Below are 16,111 nucleotides of genomic sequence, written 5' to 3'. Positions count from 1 at the left end.
CTTCAAATACAACTAAGGAAACAGCAACAAAAACTCAATCTAATCCTAAAGTACATTAATATCATGGATCGTCTTAGCCTGGTTTTTATAATTCTTTTTTTTTTCACCCCAGGGCAACCTCTCCTAAAGTTTTTTCCAAAATGCTTGTCCAGACTGCAGCTGGTACAAAGTGTAGGTGAGGATTTCCTTCAAGGGCAGAAAAGTATGATGCCCTAATTCTGGAAGAATTTGATGCACTTTTGGAAGGAATACATGCATAGGATGGATACTTACATAAACACATGATACAAAAAAATTAAACCAAACTACCTAAGAAGCTAGTGTGAATGTCACAAGAAAAAGAACAAAAACTAGAGAAAGACATCAACAAAAAGACCAAAAATTTGCAATGTACATAAAGGGAAACCAAATTTATACAAAATATAATTTAACACTTTCAAACAAGGGACAGTGTGGTAAACTGCAGAACAACAGATCCCATTCAAAACTACATCCTCTGTTTGAACAGGTATGTACTAAAGAATTTACCTTACCCAGAATGAGGTCTGGCCTTTGCCCTCTGCTACTGGGAGGTAATCTATAGACCCCTGGAATATCCTGCCTGACAAGAGTATCTTCGTTTGCCTGCAGGGTTGGTCACTGAAAGTCTAACAATATGATTTATGATGTTTGAAACAAGCCACATCAGTTCCAGCCTCCAGAGTAACTGGAGACTAAATGGATTAGCCTGAACTTCTGGGAGGGACTGAATACTCACTCACTAAAAGGGAGCCATGCTGGTAGTATGTCACTGATCTGCAAGGTAAACTCTGGACACCAAAGGCTTGTGTAAGCTTTTCTGGCTGGCAATACTCTTGAGTCTGATCACACATCTTAGCCAGGAGTAGGAAATACTGTCTCTGACACCCTGAAGGGAAGGTTCCCATTCAGGCCACTCCATATTTTGCCCTACTAGGCTTAGGCTCATATCTTGCCTGGATTTAATTTGCATCCTCTTGTTACAGTAAAACTTAACAGACTCTTCCTTTGGCTGGTTTTAACTTGTATCCTTTTGATACAATAAAACCATAATCATCGGGATAGTGCTTTTCTGAGTTTTAAGGCCTTCTAGCAAATTACCAATTCTGAAGGAGTCCCCAGGTGACCCCAGAATTGGTAATTGACTGGTCTGAAGTAAGGTGGCCCTGGGGATCCCCAAACTTGTAGCCAGTGTCTAAGTAAGGGCAGTCTTGTGGGGACTATGGAGTTGGCCTGAAGTCATTACAGTAAGTTTTTGTCACTATATTTCTTGAGGTGATATAATTTAAACTGTCCTCAAAGTCACGCCCCTCAGCAGGAAAGCACCTGACTTGCCCTGTTGGCATTACTGCCAAGAGGCTATTCAAGAAGTGACAGACTGTAGAACGATGCCACAGTGGCCCTGTTGGTTAATGGGTAAAGGGACCCAGTTAGCCACCATAGAGGAGGCCTTTATATACACAGAGTACCTCTGAACAAGGACAACCCATACTAGGATGACAAATGGCACTTATGAAGTACCAGAAAAACAGAATGAGATATTGTTATCCACAATATAAAGAGCATATAACGTTTCCTCTATTCTTCATATCAATTTCAAGATGACACAGAAAGTTCAAAATCATACAAAAACAGGACCTTCAGGTTTATACCTAGACTACTGGATAAAATACCTCAGGTCACAATATTGTAGACTCATCTATACTTCAATTTAAAAAAATATTTCAGGAACAAAATAGCAAAAGCGCTATACCTCTGTTGCAATGGTTATATTTCCTATAATTACTGTTATTCATTTATGAAAAATTAGTTAAAAGTAAGCAAAGTAGATTTTGGGTACTAGAAAACCAATGGATTTAAACCAACAGACGATGATGACTGCAGCCATGAAATTAAAAGACACTTGCTCCTTGGAAGAAAATCTATGACAAACCTAGACAGCATATTAAAAAGCAGAGAGACATTACTTTGCCAACAAAGGTCCACCTAGTCAAAGCTAGGGTTTATCCAGTAGACATGTATGGATGCGAGAGTTAGATCATAAAAGAAGGCTGAGCACCAAAGAATTGATGCTTTTGAACTGTGGTGTTGGAGAAGACTCTTGAAGAGTCCCTTGGACAGAAAGATGATCAAACCAGTCAATCCTAAAGGAAATCAATCCTGAATGTTCATTGGAAGTACTGATGCTGAAGCTGAAGCTCCAATATTTTGGCCAGCTGATGAGAAGAGCCAACTCACTGGAAACGACCCTGATGCAGGGAAACACTGAAGGCAGGAGGAGAAGGGGACAATAGAAGACAGGATGGCGGATGGCATCACCAATTCAATGGAAATGAGGTTGGGCAAACTCTGGGAGATGGTGGACAGGGAAGCCTGGAACGCTACTGTTCATGGAGTCACAAACAGTCAGACACAGCTGAGAGGCTGAATGACAACACATTACCATCCTGAATTTATTGCCCTTGTTTCTAAGCATATAAAACTATGGGCCATTCAAGATTCTACTTAAAAATAACATTAAAAAAAAAACTCTTTGGGAACCTCCTAGAATCAGTAATAAAATCTATTCTACTTATATCTTCATAAAACACTGATTTACAATACACTAAGATTTAGAAAAGGTGACCCAGGTATGTGGGTATCTAAAACATCATTTTTTGCTTTCCCCGAATAAACTCGGTCTAAAAGATGGAGGGAACCCACAGCTCAAGCTGAGAGAGGCTCTCATTAATTCCAAACAAAATACAGCGGTCATATACTCCAAACCATAAACAACACTGGCCTAAGATGCCTAAAAGGAATCCTAAACATAAATAAGGCTTCCCCTTAAATTCCTGTCTTCTCAGACCAAAAAAAAATAAAAATCCAGGTATTCCAAACCTCCTGGTGCCATACATCTGGACTCAGTATAGTTAATTATCTCACCTCAAACAGCTAGAATTAAAAGCTACTACATTCTTGGTTCATTTACGGTTTGGTTTTTCTGGTCATTCCATCGTAATTAAGGGGTAGCCATATTTTCTTCCCTCTAGTTGTTTAAAAACAAACAACACCACATTCTTAAGCTTATTTCTTTTTTTTTCTTAAGCTTATTTCTGAACATGAACAATGACTAACTCATCTTCTCTCCATCCTCCTTCACCATCCACGTCTATCTTCCAACCTGTGTCCCCACAACCTATTAGTCTTAAAATATTCTGTCTGTACAGAAGAGATGATTCAATATTTAACATTTCAATTTCTCTATTTAAATGTAATCTCTGTGAGGCTAAGTATCATGTCTAATTGTTCCTGTATTTTAAGCACCTAAAAACATAATCAAATACACTATCATTATAAAAGTCAGTAGATTGAAGAACATAAGCTCAAGGTGTCAGGTTAACCAAAAGCAATAACTTTATTTCATCCAAGTGGAATCAGATACAGTCATCCTAATGCACATTTACTGACAAAATAAGGCTATGAAAGTAGCAAACAATTCACTATGTCTATGATAACACAGTTTAAAACTGTGCCATTGTACTGCAGAAAACTTAATCAATAGGAGAAAATAATTTTGGTAAATACATACTGAGAATAATTTTAATAAAATTAAGTTGCAACTCCTAAAACCAGTAATAAATATAATTTTGCAAAGTTCAATCATTCTTTTTTAAAGAGAATTCTATTTAAGTCTCCAAAACCATTTACATGACCAGATATTTTCTTTTCCTTTTCAGGTTCCCTATAAATAGAAGAAAAGTAGACTTCCCTCAAATTTGTTGTCAATGGGTAAAATTATATCCACAGTAAAGAGTTCAAAAAGGATGATGTAGGACTTCCCAATTTGTTCAGTGGTTAAGAATCCGCCTCGCAATGCAGGTTCAAGCCCTGGTCTGGGAACTAAGGTCTCATGTGCTGCGCAGCAACTAAGCTCACAAGCTACAACTAAAGAAAGCCCATGTGCAGCAACAAATAGGCCCTGTGCCGCAACAAAGACCCAGCACAGCCAAACATAAAAGCAATAATAATAAAATTAACACTAAAAAGATAATGGTAGTATTCCTTTAATATCTTCAACTGATTTTCTTCTGGTTTATAATTCAACAAACATGGCAAATTACTGATAAGATTTTAATTTAGAAATATATAGCTGTTACTATAATACCTATAAACTAGAGCAAATATTTAATAAGAGTACTGCTTTTAATTAAGTATCCTCCAAAAGTATATTTTTATAAACTTTTAAAAGATAAAGGAGGTTTAAACCTTTATAAACCATCTTTTTTTTTATTTCTAAAATGACTTCTTAGCATTTCAAATGAACTATAGAAAAGAGAAAGTTGTCAAGAGGAAGGTTTGAAGTAGGAAGAGTCTATTACACTAACAGATACAGTAACAGAGAAGGCAAGGTGGGGCTCAGGGATTAAATAGCCCCAGAAAGAAAGAATGAAAAGAGCAAGTTCTAATAGAGGTACTTGAAGAACTCATGCATTGAATAAAACATGTTCCATATAACCCTCACCCTGATGGTAGGCTCTCATAGAAATTTAAAGCTATTTCTAAGACTTTACTTCTTCACTTTGAATAAAGAGCTCTAATCCTTGGTCATCATATCCATCAGCTACTCTTAACTTTAACCTTAATTGTTCAATGCTATCTATCAAACTCACAACAAGGACTGCAGCACTTGGATCATGGTCATCTTCATGTATTCCACCATCCTACAGGTCCACTTATATATGGGTTTTTTGTAAAATAAATATGTACTACAGTACTATATGATCTACAGTTCGTTGAATCCAAGGATGTAGAACCACAGATAAAGGGGGCCAACTGCAAAGTTTTATTGGAATTTCCAACTCCACACAGGGCAGGAGCCCCTAACCCCCATGTAATTCAAGGGTCAACGATATTCTATACTTGTCTTCTATCATAATACTACACTGTTGCTTCCCAGAAAACATATATTAGGATTAGTTCATCTGTGACTCTACAATCCAAATCAAGTTTTTCAGTGCTTCACTTGCACCCCCGTGAAGTCATCATCACAGACCAAATATTCTATGATTAAACATTATACAATATATATTCAAATATATTTACTATTATCATAAGTAGTAAAGCACATAAAATAAGCCTCAATTCCATTTTCCTAGATATTTTATAAACTATTTTAAAATTTTACTGCAATTCTTCAACAATGACATTTTACTTTTGGTAAGACTGGCCCTATTTGGGGTATAAAAATGACTAGATGTGCATTCAATAACCAAAGGATATAATCTAACCAAATATATATATATATGTCCCTAGTTTTCCTAATCCACTGCAAAAGGTTACATTTTCAAAACCATGTCCCAAAGTCCATTCTAACTCTTTCCAGTTCTTAGGGGAGAACTGAAACACATATTATAGGTTTTAAGAAAGTCTGGAATTGTTAATTATTTACTCTTTGAGCAATGTGATGAGAGTTGTGAGGTATTTTACTTTAGGAAAAAATTAAAAGATGTACTATAGATATTACTTTTAAACTCATACGCTGGAACTAAGTACCCTCCGTCATTTCAACAATGACCAACAGAAGGTTCACTTAATTTTCTATGTAACTGTAAAAGACAAAAGCTATTATTTAACCTTAATCTTTCATCTTAAAATTCTAACAAAACTACGAGGTCGGACACTGATACCAAAGTACTGGGCATACCAATGAGAGTTACAAACTTAAAAAAAGGGGGAGGGGGTTCAGTTGAATTTGAAGATGTGTGATAAGTCATTCCTGTGCCTTTGTTAACCTATAGTAAATTCACAACCACACTTGGTTAGAGGAATTAATCTATCAGACTTTTTTAGAAAAGAAACTGCCTCCTAATCACTTTAGAGGACAATTACTTTTTCTTTCTGAATCTATAGTACTAATACCTATCTCCTGAATGTTAATGGTCGAAAAAGAATTTAAGCTGCTATTCTGGGCAAACAGATGGCAATTTCCCCATATTACAACTCTAAGTCCATAGAAATGTTTAAAATATATTTGGTACCACATATAATGATCTCTTCATGTTTCAGTGAACAAGATTTACTACCCCAAAAGAAGTTTCCTGGAACAATAAATCTTGAGGTTCACTATACAAAGCAATTAAGAGCTCTCTTTATTACACATTACTGTGATTTTCTTAAATTCTCCTCTGAAATGGTAAATGAATGAGCCTGAAAGCATCCATTAGGCCATATTCAATTTCGGTGATGAATAACATATTAATAGACTAGATAGTACAAAACTAAACACCAGAAATATGAGAATACATAAAGTTAGCCTCATTTCATCTTGCGTCTGCCTTTAAACCAAAATAGTTTTACCATTAGATCTGTAATGACATAAAAAATGAGGCATAATCACTGAAAACCTCTGTGTGAAGAACAGTTCTTCACATTTAAGCAAAGGTTTTTTCCTTCTCTTCAATCACAGATGCAATAACAAACTCTCAAAGGTACTTTCTCTTTTACTATGATACAAACAATACAATGATAAAGTCATATAACATTTGTATATATAAATAACACATCTTATGGCTAGATTTTCTTTATGAACTACTAGTCTTAGACAAACACTTAAGAACTATAAATTTATATTTAAGGATAAAATAAGAAAAGAAAGAAAAGTAAGGCAATACCTAGAAAATTAAACTGAATGCCAGATGAAATACACGCATATATATATAAAACCTAAACTTCCTAGCTAGCAGAGTATCCAAGAAAATAACAGATGAATATTTATAAAATCCTTATTACACCAGATGAGTATAAGCTCTTGAAAAATTAGGTGCAGTTAAAAAAAGTTTTTGTAATTCTGTTTAATCCTCTTAAAAGTTATTAGAAATCTTCATATTTATTACTTTCATCCTATATATCAAATATTTTACTTTCAAAACAGTAATAAATCATTGAAAAATATTTTCCACAGAATTTTAATAAAGCAGTCACACTGGACATGTAAAAGTAAAATGACTCCAAGCAGAGAAAAGCAAAAAAATTATTGCTAGAAACTTTTAAGAGATTATTAGGTCTTCCTTTTTCCTGTTTTGTTTTTTTTTCTTCTTTTTTTCTGTTTTAACTTGAGATAAAAGGAATGGAGTCTTCCTTAACTTTTTTAAAAATTAATTTATTTATTTTAATTGGAGGCTAATTACTTTACAATGTTGTAGTAGTTTTTGCCATACATTGACATGAATCAGCCACGGGTGTACATGTGTCTCCCATCCTGAAAACCCCTCCATCCTCCCTCCCCATCACATCCCTCAGGGTCATCCCAGTGCACCATGCCCTGTCTCATGCATCCAACCTGGACTGGCTATCTATTTCACATATGGTAATATACATATTTCAATGTTATTCTCTCAAATCATCCCACCCTCGCCTTCTCCTACAGAGTCCAAAAGTCTGTTCTTTACATCTGTGTCTCTTTTGCTGTCTTGCATGTAGGGTCATCATTACCATCTTTCTAAATTCTGTTCATATGTATTAATATACTGTATTGGTGTTTTTCTTTCTGACTTACTTCACTCTGTATAATAGGCTCCAGTCTCATCCAACTCATTAGAACTGATTCAAATGAATTCTTTTTAATAGCTGAGTAACATTCCATTGTGTATATGTACCACAGCTTTCTTATCCATTCGTCTGCCGATGGACATCTAGGTTGCTTCCATGTCCTAGCTTTTGTAAACAGTGCTGCAATGAACACTGGGGTACATGTGTCGCTTTCAATTCTGGTTTCCTTGGTGTGTATGCCCAGATTGCTGGGTTGTATGGCAGTTCTATTTCCAGTTTTTTAAGGGATCTCCACACTGTTTTCCATAGTAGCTATACTAGTTTGCACTCCCACCAACAGTGAAAGAGGGTTCCCTTTTCTCCACACTCCCTCCAGCACTTATTGTTTATAGACATTTTGATAGCAGCCATTCTGACTGTCATGAGATGGTACCTCATTGTGGTTTTAATTTGCATTTCTCTGATAATGAGTGATGTTGAGCATCTTTTCATGTGTTTGTTAGCCATCTGTATGTCTTCTTTGGATAAATGTCTGTTTAGTTCTTTGGCCCATTTTTTGACTGGGTCATTTATTTTTCTGGAATTGAGCTGCAGGAGCTGCTTGTATATTTTTGAGATTAATTTTTTGTCAGTTGCTTCCTTTGCTGTTATTTTCTCCCATTCTGAAGGTTGTCTTCTCACCTTGCTTATAGTTTCCTTTATTGTGCAAAAGCTTTTAAGTTTAATTAGGTCCCATTCATTTATTTTTGCTTTTATTTCCATTACTCTGGGAGGTGGGTCATCGGGGATCCTGCTCTGATTTATGTCAGAGAGTGTTTCGCCTATGTTTTCCTCTAAAGTTTTACATTTAAATCTTTGATCCATTCGAGTTTATTTTTGTGTATGGTGTTAACAAGTGTTCTAGTTTTACTATTTTACAGTGGTTGACCAGTTTTCCCAGCACCACTGGTTAAAGAGATTGTCTTTAATCCATTGTATATTCTTGCCTCTTTGTCAAAGACAAGATGTCCACAGGTACATGGATTTATATCTGGGCTGTTTTGTTCCACTGATCTATATTTCTGTCTTTGTGCCAGTACCATACTGTCTTGATGACTGTTGATTTGTAGTACAGTCTGAAGTCGGGCAGGTTGATTCCTCCAGTTCCATTCTTCTTTCCCAAGATTGCTTTGGCTATTCGAGGTTTTTTGTATTACCATACAAATTGTGAAATTATTTGTTCTAGTTTTCAAAAAAATACCATTAGTAGCTTGATACGGATTGCACTGAATCTATAGATTGCTTTGAGTAATATACTCATTTTCACTATACTGATTCTTTCAATTGGTGAACATGGTATATTTCTCCATCTATTTGTGTCATTTTTGAGTTCTTTCATCAGTGTTTTATAGTTTTCTATATATAGGTCTTTTGTTTCTTTAGGTAGATTTTTTCCTAAGTATTTTATTCTTTTTGTTGCAATGGTGAATGAAATTGTTTCCTTAATTTCTCTGTTTTCTCATTGTTCATATATAGGAATGCAAAGGATTTCTGTGTGTTTTATACCCTGAAACTTTACTATATTCATTGATTAGCTCTAGTAGTGTTCTGGTGGTGTCTTTAGGGTTTTCTATGTAGAGGATCATGTCATCTGCAAACAGTGAGTTTTACTTCTTTTCTAATCTGGATTCCTTTTATTTCTTTTTCATTTCTTACTGCTGTGGCTAAAACTTCCAAAACTATGTTGAATAGTAGTGGTGAGAGTGGGCACCCTTGTCTTGTTCCTGACTTTAAAGGAAATGCTTTCAATTTTTCACCACTGAGGATAATGTTGCTGTGGGTTTATCATATATGGCTTTTATTATGTTGAGGTATGTTCCTTCTTATGTCTGCTTTCTGGAGGGTTTTATCATAAACGGATGTTGAATTTTGTCAAAGGCTTTCTCTGCATTTATTGAGATAATCATATGGTTTTTATCTTTCAATTTGTTAATGTGGTGTATCACATTGATTGATTTGAAAATATTGAAGAATCCTTGCATCCCTGGGATAAAGCCCACTTGGTCATGATATATGATCTTTCTAATATGTTGTTGGATTCTGTTTGCTAGAATTTTGTTAAGGATTTTTGCATCTATGTTCATCAGTGATACTGGCCTGTAGTTTTCTTTTTTTGTAGCATCTTTGTCTGGTTTTGGTATTAGGGTGATGGTGGCCTCATAGAATGAGTCTGGAAGTTTACCTTCCTCTGCAATTTTCTGGAAGAGTCTGAGTAGGACAGATGTTAGCTCTTCTCTAAATTTTTGGTAGAATTCACCTGTGAAGCCATCTGATCCTAGGCTTTTTTGCTATAGTCTCCTTTGTTGCTTTTTCATTTATTCCTGCCCTAATTTTTATGATTTCTTTCCTTCTACTAACCCTGGGGTTCTTAATTTCTTCCTTTGCTAGTTGCTTTAGGTGTAAAGTTAGGTTATTTATTTGATTTTTCTCTTGTTTCTTGAGGGATTGCTTATCTTTTTTTAATCAACTGTAATTCCCTAAAACCATTCAAGATCGATGCCTTCCATGGTCTAGCTAAATGCTAAGTACATACACCCCTCGAGGGAACATAACTACTCATAAGAGAAAGGTATGGAGTGGAGGGAGGCAAACAAGCAGGAAATGAAGACAACTTAGTAGAAATAACTTAGCAGAAACAGAACTTTGCAAATGGGAGATAATCCAAGTTCAGGCTTAGTCATATGAAAGAGAAAATTGGGGAGTTTACTAAAGAAGACAGCTATGCAAGTGTGATGGCAGGAGATAGATAAGAACTCTCTGCACCTTCCTTTCAATTTTGTCATGAACCTAAAACTGCTCTAAAAAATAAACCCTTTTCAAAAGATAAATTAATAATAATATATTAAGACTAAATAGGGCTTATCCCAGGAACAAAAGAAAGCTTCAGTGTTAAGATATATTTCCGCTTAATTCATAAAATAAACAAAACTAAGCTGAAAAGAAAACTATATTCTAGCTATAGATTTATAAAAAGCCATTTGACAACACTGAACACCTAGTCTTGACTAAAAGTAAAATAATAAACAAAATGGAGAAAGAGAAGTCAATGAAAACACAAAGGCCTACAATAGCCAAAACAACTTTAAAAAAGAAGTACCAAGTTGGAAGATGAAGTCTGTCTGATTTCAAGATTTATTATAAACAAAAGTAGTCAAGACACTACCACCACAAAAACAGATAAAACAGATCAAGGGCAGAGAACAAAGCATTTAGCAATAGGCCCAAACATACATGACAACTTATTTTTTATAAATATGTAAAAGGAATTCAATGGAAAAAAAAAAAAGGATCATCTCATCAATACTTGGTGCAGGAACAACTGGATATCCAAATGCAAAACAAACAAAACCTATCAACAGGCTAAAAATAACCCTAATGTCTATGACTATGGATTAGTTAAGTAAAGTATGGTATAATGATAAGATGGAAATTTGTGCATCTATAAAAAAAAGATTGAAGGAGATGTACCAAAACTGGCACAAAGACGACTCAAGATAAATTTTTTTAAGTTAAAAAACAGTCAAAGTATAGGAAAAGAAGTCAAGAATCACCTCCTGGGTAAGAGTGGTAAGAATATAAATAAATGTACTTGCTTGTATAAAGAAATTCTGATGGATACAATAAACACTGATAGCAATGGTTACTCTTCTAAGATGATAAACAGAAACTATCTATTATCTGACTTTAAAAATTTTGTTAACCATATTTAATTATTCATATAATTCTTTTTTTAACTGGCCTTCAAACTGGAAATGCAAATAAAACTGTAATTTAAGAAACTGCTACTTATTAACATCTATGCATGTATATTAAGTTAAAAATTGAACAACTCATTATCCCTTCACTAGTTTGATGGATCAAATTAGACAAAATGAAGAGGCTGTTTATAGAGCTTATGTTAATACAGTTCTAAAATCATAGTTATGTTCAAGATTTTATGAACAGACAGAAATGAAATTCTACTATTTTCTACCCAAAAGTACATATTTTTTCAGAATTATAAATTTTGTTTAAAACTATATAAAACCTAGCGTTCCTCATAAAAATGATACATATTTTCCTGCTGCAGGAACAACTGGATATCCACATACAAAACAAACAAAAACCTATCAACAGGCTAAAAATAACCCTAATGTCTATGACTACGGATTAGTTAAGTAAAGTATTGTATAATGATAAGACAGAAATCTGTGTATCTATTAAAAAAAGATTGAAGGAGATCTCTATGTACCAAAACTGGCACAAAGGAGACTCAAGATAAATTGAATGCTGCATCATTCATAATATCACTACTTTACAATTCCCATTAACAAAGATAAAAATAATAAGAATCTCCAGAGCAATAACCTGCCAACCGTAGCTACTATTCTATAACTGGTGTTACTACAGCCTGTTTTAGACCTCAAGTGAAGTGAAGTGGCTCAGTCGTGTCCGACTCTTTGTGATCCCATGGACTGTAGTCTACCAGGCTCCTCCGTCCATGGGATTTTCCAGACAAGAGTACTGGAGTGGGTTGCCATTTCCTTCTCCAGGGGATCTTCCTGACCCAGGGATCGAACTCAGGTCTCCTGCATTGCAGGCAGACGCTTTACCCTACTCTACTATAAAACGTGCTTTCCCTCTGTATTCCACAACTCTACACTTTGGTAAGAGAAACTGAGAACAAAAAATAACAGTAATAACTAAAAAAGGAAGGAAAGGTGACTTATATTTAAAATACCAAATATTAGAACTGCTTTAAAAGAATTTCCTATGATAATTTCAAAGCGGGATTTCATAAGCACAAAGGAAAATAAGGTGGCAAGGTTTTCTACTGAAAAACTACATGAGAAGTCATTCACCATAACTACTTAAGATCCCCAAAGAACAATTTTCTAAGCATTTCTAAGCAGCACTGATTCTGACTAATAAAACTACACTAGGACACATTTTCTTAAACGCTAAACTTTGAATTATGACAACAAAAGCTGTCAAAATGGTTTTTTAAAAAAATGAATGCAAACTAAAAGAATCTGGCTTCTGCTCAACTTTTATGCTGTAGTAATAATTTAGAAAATATTTCTATAAGGGTACAAAGCTGAAACTCCAATACTTTGGCCACCTGATGTGAAGAGCTGACTCACTGGAAAAGACCCTGATGCTGGGAAAGATTGAGGGCAGGAGGAGAAGGGGACGACAGAGGATAAGATGGTTGGATGGCATCACTGACTCAATGGACATGGGTTTGGGTGGACTCCGGGAGTTGGTGATGGACAGGGAGGCCTGGAATGCTGCAGTTCATAGGGTTGCAAAGAATTGGACACAACTGAGTGACTGAACTGAACTGAACTGAACTGAACACAGCTCCAGTTAGCAGATTTCCATGAAGGGCGTGACCTGCACTAAATGTTAACATTATCCTTATCCTACCGACTGGGCAGGGCATAGAAGTGTATGGCTCTTATAGGCACCCCTATTCCTGTAGCCAAAACAGACAGAAAAGGCAAGCAGTGAACTGTAGGAAGGCTGTGGCACCAGAAGTCAACCAATGGGACCATGCCAAGCAGGCATTATGCAAAATGTGAAAGTGGAATGGTAAGTTTGTATCTGTTGAGAAAAAAAGACAGGCATTCAACAGGGCTAAGATTATTGTTAATATTATATCCAGGGGCTAATACCGAATTGAGCAGACTTGAGCAGAAGCAGTTCAAATACAACACAAAATTACATCATCCAACATGTGAGATTATACCAGAAAAAAATTTTAAAACATGTAATTGCTCATGTTGCTTTATTTCCTGTATTCTTCTATCCTAACCACACCTCTTCTGAAACATAATAATTCCATGGTGCATCTTTACTGTCAAACACTATGCAGCAATTACAAATCTCTTTGCATGACATGGAAATATTTCCACGTGAGCATTTCCAAGTACTGTTAAGTGAAATAATTCCAGAATATTTAGTATGATGCATTTTCAGTCAAAACAACAAAAAAGCAATAACAAAAGAAAACTCTCCATGTGTATGTATATATATCCATATATATAAATTAGTTTTTAAAATAAGACTACACACTAAACACTGTTGACCTTCAGAAGGCCTAACAGGTGATTTTCACTTTATATAATTCTATTCTTTTCACAGCTTTTTAAAAAACATAAACCAACAACCATGAATCAAATACTATTATGAGACACAAGGAATAACTTAAGTTTCCATCACTAAAATCTTACCAAGATAAAGCAGATAAACAAGGACCTACTGTACAGCAGAAAGAACTATATTCAACATCATACAATGACCTATAATGAAAAACAATATATATACATATATATGTAACTGAATTAATTTGCTGTACACCCGAAACTAACACAGCATTGTAAATCGACTATACTTAAATTTTAAAAAAAAGAATCTTGTGAATGTGCAGACTTGAGGTTTTACATGTCTGTCCAAAACAGTGCTATATTCAAGTAATTTCTGGAAAAGTCAAGAAAAGAGGGCCTCAAAATGTCATTCATATTCCTTTCACAAGTTAAATTTTGATACACTGTAAGTACTAATTAGAAAACTTTACCTTTCTTGAAGCATAGATGTCAAAAAATGGCTTATGTCTGACACTGAATGGTTCCTGTGTTTTGTCAATGAGCCCTGTCTTCATTTTTTCATGTCGAGGATTTATTATTTCTCTTTCTATACACTGCAGACGAATATTAAAATCACAATCTCCAACCGGCTGTGCCTGAATTAAACCAGACAATTATTTAAATTTCAACACTAAAAACTATTATATCAGAATAGTTATTTAGGCGGTCACACTACAGCAGTCTATATAAACAGCATCCTTTGGAGCTGCCCAATGCACAGCCTGCACCACCGTACGTGCCAGTCCTGACAGACTAATGATAGAAGCATACCTAAACGTGCAAATACACATATACAAAATTATTTAAATTATAAATATATAAAAGAAAATAGGGGAACAATATAAATCTCCTCAAATACAAATTTTAGATCCAAAGCTTTCACATCTTAATTAAAGTATTAATATACTCACTAAACACTTTATTATTTATATGAATTAGTAAGACCTGTGTAAAAACTAAAATCCAAGTAGGTAGGAAAGTATATGTAAACAACACACCAAAATAAGCAAAAAAATAAATAAATAAATCATCGTTTTGTTGTTTAAAATGCTAACACCTTAAAGCCATCAAGAAGTAGAAGATATTATTAAAGAAATATATTATAAACTCTGAAAACTAATACAGAACAGTTTATAAAATATATTCAAAAAATAAAGTAATCCACTCCTCTATATGTATATACACAGTATATATATTATGGTATACATATTTAAAGTGAAAGTAAAGTCGCTCTTTTCCACGTCACCTATGTCATTAACAAGGTTGAGAAATCTAAAATGTCAGGTTCATTTATTAGATGAGTTCAGACCCCTATAAAATTACAGTGAAACAAGCAAGGCTTCTTCTTAAGAAATAAAATAAGAAGTCTAAAAATTACAAATAGAAAGTAAGTTCACCTTCAAATCTGTGCTACCCATGATAAAGGAAGTTCCTGATAGATGTGTTGAATTATGGAGAACAGACTACAGGAAGCACTCAAACTATTGACTTCTCAATAGTCTTCTCCGTTTTGAGTTCTTTCTTAGGTCAAAACACTACCCACACTGCCAGTGGAGTTATCTTTCAAAACAATTAAAGTATGATCGTATCATTAACATAACTAAAACCCTTCAGTAGTATCCTATTTTACACAGAACTGAGCTAAAATGCCTTATTCAAGTAATCTGCACCCCCCCCCCACCACCATCCATTCTCATTTCCTGCTACATCGCACATCTCACCACACATCAAGTACACAAATGTCCATCTAACGCTCCTGACCTCTTAGGCTCACTCCTTCACAATTAATGGGTCACTTTCTCTGTCTACAACTCCACACTTCAAATGACTCAACCTGGAATATTCTCACCTCTTTGCTACCTCTCATATATCTCCCATATACTTCCCTATTTCTCCCTAATATCTTTGATATTATACTTATGATACTTTTATAATTATTTCTTTAATTTACATTCCCATTCATAAGTGCACTTCAAGTTTCTTTTAATTTTGCATTCAATCTAAACACATATCCTAACAATTGTGTATAATATATGCATATTAGCCTCTAATAAATTGCATATATACACAACTGTATATTATAAAACAGACAAAAATTGAATAATAGATTAAGAATAAATCTTTCTTCTTTTCAAATCCCAATGAATTGTTGAGGAAGTAGCCTTTTTTGGAGGTCAGTACACTAAATCATAAATTCCCTGGAGGCAAGAAATCATGTCCTAGTCTTCTGTATATTCCTGATACCTAGAATAATACTTGACATACGAAAAATTATCAATGAAATTACTGCTGGACAAAACAGCAAACTAAAGGATTAAAAAGTTTTACACTGTTATCTCAAAAAAATTTTCTCATAGTGACCTTGATTTGATAAATCAAAATAAACAAAGTGGTTA

General features: G+C 34.6%; 1 protein-coding gene across 1 annotated transcript in view; it reads right to left on the bottom strand.

Annotated features, from left to right (window-relative positions):
• RNGTT (RNA guanylyltransferase and 5'-phosphatase) overlaps positions 1-16,111 on the bottom strand; it is a 235,173-nt gene that overhangs the window by 124,909 nt on the left and 94,153 nt on the right. The window contains exon 11 of the mRNA XM_027972440.3: positions 14,147-14,311. Coding sequence (XP_027828241.1) covers positions 14,147-14,311 — 165 coding nt within the window. The remainder of the gene's footprint in view (positions 1-14,146; positions 14,312-16,111) is intronic.

Source organism: Ovis aries, chromosome 8 (assembly GCF_016772045.2).
Source record: "Ovis aries strain OAR_USU_Benz2616 breed Rambouillet chromosome 8, ARS-UI_Ramb_v3.0, whole genome shotgun sequence".
NCBI lineage: Eukaryota > Metazoa > Chordata > Mammalia > Artiodactyla > Bovidae > Ovis > Ovis aries.
The sequence above is the reverse complement of the archived record's forward strand: the minus strand, read 5'-3'. Positions and strand labels throughout refer to the sequence as shown.